This window comes from Sinocyclocheilus grahami, unplaced genomic scaffold (genome assembly GCF_001515645.1).
Source record: "Sinocyclocheilus grahami isolate Dianchi unplaced genomic scaffold, SAMN03320097.WGS_v1.1 scaffold51.1, whole genome shotgun sequence".
Lineage (NCBI taxonomy): Eukaryota > Metazoa > Chordata > Actinopteri > Cypriniformes > Cyprinidae > Sinocyclocheilus > Sinocyclocheilus grahami.
In genome coordinates this window covers 2,264,784-2,270,728 of record NW_015505230.1, presented here as the reverse complement: position 1 = coordinate 2,270,728, position 5,945 = coordinate 2,264,784, and the positions used below count along the sequence as shown (strand labels likewise).

The 5,945-nt window shown below is 35.8% G+C and overlaps 1 protein-coding gene across 1 annotated transcript; it reads left to right on the top strand.

The window, feature by feature from the left end:
- Positions 1-670: 670 nt before the first annotated feature.
- Positions 671-3,566, top strand: LOC107583236 (heparan sulfate glucosamine 3-O-sulfotransferase 3B1-like). Its single transcript, XM_016269383.1, has 2 exons — positions 671-735; positions 2,941-3,566. Exons 1-2 carry the CDS (start codon positions 671-673, stop codon positions 3,557-3,559), a joined length of 684 nt encoding a protein of 227 aa, XP_016124869.1. The 3' UTR covers positions 3,560-3,566.
- Positions 3,567-5,945: the final 2,379 nt, after the last annotated feature.

Below are 5,945 nucleotides of genomic sequence, written 5' to 3'. Positions count from 1 at the left end.
ACTGGCGTGAATTGAGAAAAGCCCAAACTTTTTGCTGATTACCAGCCTGCTCTCCACAACGTAAACATGATGTCAGCAGACACGGCCGCGGCCATTATGGCTTCCATTAACTTGATTACTCTGAATTAAACATGCACTTAGCTGTGTGTACATAGCCAAACAGCGCTTGCACTTTAGATGCAGGGTGAGAATGACAACATTGACATTAACCATGACATGCTTTCCAAATTAAAAGGTTTGCATATAATGCTTCAAGATCACATCCCTGAAAGCAGGCACTGGGAACATGCATCATGTAAACACAATCAAAACATTTATAACATGGCTTCAGAAGTTGTATGGGCAATTTTCTTGGAGCTTAGCATACTATAAAGTGGTAGCCGTTTGAACATGTGCTGCATTAAGACTGAGTCATTAAAAATTCTCCTTAAATAATAACATACAATTTGGAATGATATCAGGAAGGATAAATAGTGATAAAATGTCGTGATTTTTGGTTAACTGTTCCTTTAAGAGCAATGCAGGTCAAATGCCAAATCCAATTTTTTGATGTTACTCTTTATCCGACAAACCCGTCAGCCTGATTCCTCTGATTCTTGTCTCTGTGGTGAAGCTCTCATAGAGGAATATGATTCATATTAGAGTTGAATATTAGCCTCATGGCGAAGAGATGATGGCCAGCGTCAGAGAAGGAGACAAAGAGAGAGAGCGCTTTCCAAACCCCATCCCAGACCAGTGAAGAGTTAATCTACTGCATATGTTCTCTATGGAAATATTGAGTGTTAGTGTAGACATTTCCACTTGATGCTGGAGCTATTGAACATTCATTGAAGAGATTAAATAACCAATATGAACCTTAACATATCTACTTATTTATATTTATTTTATAATTATGTATATATATAATTATATTATATTATTATAATTATATTTTTACAGGGCTCTACGCTTACTTTTCTTTTTAGGACCACTTGTGCTCCTAATTTTAAAGAATTTAGGAGCACAGTCAAAAAATTCAGGAGCACCTTCTGATCAATAACAAAAATAGCCTTCCAATTACGAGGTGATAATGGACTACTTAAAGTGATTTACAGAGGCATTTTTTTTACCTTTGTAAAGGCAATTTTTCTTACTTTGTTCAAAGTATGCAGTCTTTTATGTCAATGTGAAAAATATATATATTTATAAGCTTTTTCAAAATTTCTAATTAAAACAATAGAAGAAGACTAAGTTACTGATCAAATTAAATGTACATTTGAAGTTCTTTAGAAAGAAGACGAGAATGTATGATCATTTATTGATTAGAGTTTAAAGACATTCCCCTGACATTCATTGCATGATGAAGCCTATTAGAAAACTGTTAGAATGCCCTTAATTATAAAAATAGCAACAAGAGTGTTTTCCTGAATATCAGCACGTGTATGCGATCACAAATGTGTTATTAATTTTATACAACAGTGCAGAGCAACACTGCGGGTAAAGGCAAACCTTCTGTGCATATTTAGGATAATATTCCATTACTGGAACCAAGTTCCTCATCTTTTAAATGAGAATCACACAAAACTGACCTAAAATCAGCACAAAGGAGCCTTGGAGATATCGAGAGACTCCTGACAGATGTTCTGGGGACAAAACCCATCAGGAAATGACTGCTAAGAGCTGTTATGGTTTCGTGTTTTTCTTTCTTTTGTAGCAACTCACCAACTCCCTTCTCGCTGATGTTTATTTCACAAGGCTGGTTTTTAATAAAGTCAGCTTTTATGTTTATTTAACAACACTTTACACTTTGCATTACTCAGGATAGAGTGAGTAATTCAACACTGACCTCATCAGAGAAATGCTTGTTTTATATTTGATAATAAAAAGAACATCTTTCATCATAATGAACTGAATTGCAAAACGTGCGCCAAAGCTTTGTCCGCTGGCGAGAGCAATTATCATGTCTCCAGAGTCACTCTTAATAAAGTTTTTCATTTTGCATTATTGCTTAAAACTACAGTTTAATATTTAGTTTGGACGCCACAGGTGCAGCCACAGAAAACCTGTCCCAAAACCTACCTACATACACTAAATTACATTTTAGGTACAGTCTAAACTGTTCATGATGTTGGCCAAATTCTAATGCAGCATTGTATCCTTAAAGGCACAGTTCACCAAAAAGGAAAAGTAATTTTTTTCATGTTTATGTCACTCCAAACATGTATAACTTTTTCAGAATATCTTGTTTTGTGTTACATAGAAAGAAAGTAAGGCATGCAGGTTTGAAACAGCATGAGTGAATAAATGATGATAGAATCTTCCTTTTTAGGTAAATTATCCCTTTAAGAAAAAAAACAATAAATCAATCCCATAATGCACTGCATCGAGCCCAGTGATTTAAATAAAATAACAAGAACAAATAACAATCGGTTGAGTGATTTCGCTATTTCAAGGAGACGCGGTTTATTTGCTTTAAGTTGTTGACCAATCAGAGCAGACCTGGCTTTTTTTTGGAAAGGTGGGATTTAAAGAGACAGGGATTAAGGGAGTGTTTATACAACACAGTTTTCAACTAAAAACTGGAAAAAATGTATGCGTTTTGGCTGTTCATTTACACGACAATGTTGTTTTGGGGTGGTGGAAAAACACAGGTCTCAAAGTTTTTGAAAATGATTTTGAAAATAATGAAAATGGTTTTGCATGCGTTTACCTGTTCAGTCTATAGGCATATGTGTGTAGGCTCGTAGTGTTTCTTTACAAAGTGACAACGCCAACTACTGGCCTGGCATGCATGATTCAGCATTTTTAGCCACTTTTGCTGAGCCGCGTGAACGTGGATCATTTTGAAAATCTGTACACAAAAAAATGCAAAGGAAAAAGGGGTTTCAATCCATTTAGAAATCATGTTTGATCAAAGAATTGACCTCCATTGTAATCGATTTTTACTTTCTCGCTCTGTAGGAATCTAATGCCTCGTACTTTAGACGGCCAGATCACCATGGAGAAAACACCCAGCTACTTCATCACCCGTGAAGCGCCATCCCGCGTCTTCTCCATGAGCCGCAGCACCAAACTCATGGTGGTGGTCCGTGACCCTGTGACCCGGGCCGTGTCGGATTACGCTCAGACTCTGACTAAAAACCCCGGCCTGCCGTCTTTCCAGAATTTGGTCTTCAAGAACTCCACCACAGGTCTGATCGACACCTCCTGGAGCGCCGTGAGCATCGGCATCTACGCCAAACACCTGGAGAACTGGCTCAGGTATTTCCCGCTCGCGCAGTTTCTTTTCGTGAGCGGAGAGAAGCTGGTGACAGACCCCACGGGAGAAATGGGCCGGGTGCAGGATTTTCTGGGACTCAAACGGGTGGTGACCAATAAGCACTTCTACTTTAACCAGACTAAAGGCTTCCCCTGCCTCAAAAAGCCGGAAGGAAGCAGCAGACCACGATGCCTGGGGAAATCGAAAGGCCGACCGCATCCACACACACCAGCAGAAGTGCTGCACAGACTCAGGGATTTCTACAGGCCTTTCAACATGAAGTTCTACCAGATGACTGGTCAGGACTTTGGCTGGGACTAAACACTTGCAGGACCCTTTGTGATTATGTACAAAGCAATGAAACTGTCTATTTATGACTGATTAGTGTTGAGTATCTTCAGCCTAAGTACCCTCAGAAATTGCTAGTACATTTCACAGTTAATTTCAAAGAAACTACAAGTGCAATCAAAGAGATTGTTGGCCGAATTAAATCCAGACTGGAAAAGATCTAACAAAAGTATATATTATTATATAAACTACATGCAAAAAAAGTGCACAGTGCAAGTGAATTTAAAAACTAGACCAGCATGAGCAAACATCTCAGTACATTGCTTTCTTCAGTGTTCACATTACAACAACCATTCACCATTTTTCTGGATTACTAATTAGTGGATTCAATTAGCAGGTGGACGTCAAAGAAAATATGGTAGATACAAGAACAACAAATAGTATAAATATGCAAATCATGCAAATAATGAAAAAAAAATTGGCACAAATGATACAAATAATACAAATGTGCAAAGTCAACACATTTCCAAAAACAAAAACTTGCACAGTGCACTTTAATTTAAAGTTTTAACATAAAATTTAAAAGAAATTATTCTCCAGTCTGGATTTAACTAAGTGTGCAGCTAACCATTGAAATATTTTTATTTCATGCTCCTCCTCATCAAATGCATTTTAAAATGCATTTTACAGTATACATTTGCATTTTAAACATGTATTTTAAAGTATATATTTGGTTCGCAACTGATTCAACTGAGAATGATCTCAAACAGACTGAATAGAATGACGGCTCTGTGATGTCTGTGCTTAAACGGTCCCTTATTTCAGATGCCCATAATGATACAGCTCAAAACACATTTGTACTTTGTGATTTATTGCTGCCAAAAAGAGCAAAAACTTGGATGTTCTCGTTCAACCACTGTTATGTAATAGACATTAGACATAGAAGAAAGAAAAAAGAGAGACAGCAATAGACGTGCTATATAAACTTTATTTATTTCATGTGTTTTTGCTCATTAAAAGGAATTTCCTGCTTCTGCAAGAAAACACTTTAGTTTTATATTGTGTTACAGTAAAAATGGTTTTAGCTATTTAATGTGGACTCTATGGCTTAGATTTTGGACCATGCATTTCATATGCCACTTTTTTTCTTTTCTTTTTATAACAGATGATTATTCATTGAATTCTCTAAACATGTGTTTCCATAGTGAAATAGAGCAATGTAAACCTTTATAAATGTTCTTTTATTTTCCCAAATTAATTATTAGAGATGTTACACAGGGAGGAATACTGGAATATGCATTATATCTGCTGACTGAAAACCAAGTTTTGCTTCTGCTGTTTTGCCAGATAATTGCCATTATTTATATTTATGAATGTAAAAACGTTTTGATCTGTCAGTGTCCAAATATATATTGAAATCAGTGAGCAGCTTTTTCTACAAACATTAGAATAAATAAACATGATATGAACGGTGCATACACACATTTTATTCATTTTACTGTTCTCTGTGGCCAAATATTGGTCTAGTTTTTTTTTCAGTGAATAGAGATACATAATGAGTAGAAAATACATTGAATTTTCCCAGAAGAGCATATACTGTATGCATAGTAAACAAAATATATATGTAATTTTTAATTTAATTTTCCAGTTTTACACATTAAATAAAATATATTTACAGTATGTGTGCATATACACATATACATTTTTATAACTTATTTTATAACTTTATAAATATAATTTTTATAACTTCAGGGAAGAAATTGGAATTGTAGCTGTCAGTGGCAACCAGGCTAAATGTGAATTTAACATTCTGAGCTGAAGCTTTCTGATGTATACACTCTTAAAAATAAAGGTGCTTAAAAGGTTCTTCACAGCGATGCCATAGAAGAACCATTTTTGGTTCCACAAAGAACCATTCAGTCAAAGGTTCTTTAAAGAACCATCTCTTTCTTACCTTTTTATAATCTGAAGAACCTTCTTTTGCCACAAAGAACCTTTTGTGAAACAGAAAGGTTCTTCAGATGTCAAAGGTTCTTTATGGAACAAATTAGACAAAAATGTTCTTCTATGGCATCGTGAAGCACCTTTATTTTTAAGAGTGTAAGCAATCAATTTCCAAGGGTCATAGACACTTTTAGGATGGTAATCTTTGACCCTTGATCCATTTTCAGAGCCCCCACCCACATTAATGTTACCAATCCAGCCTCTTCATTCCTAAAAAATATAAGAATCAATAGTTGTCTGTTTAAGTTTATAGTTCCACTGCGGTGTGCCATCATCCATTTAGTCCCCGTCACCATGATTTAATCCAGATCGAGTGCTGCTTGCTTCCAAACATCCATAAAATGTTATTTAATGGAGGATTTACAGTTTTTTTCCAAATCCTGATAGATTTACGTGGCCTTGTGGGTTTATATGA

Bases quoted from the DNA above. Each gene is read 5' to 3' on its own strand.
- LOC107583236 (XM_016269383.1), top strand. From the start codon at position 671: ATGATGGCCAGCGTCAGAGAAGGAGACAAAGAGAGAGAGCGCTTTCCA. The intron at 736-2,940 runs GTGAAGAGTTAA...CTCGCTCTGTAG, and splicing joins CCAAACCCCATCCCAGACCA to GAATCTAATGCCTCGTACTT.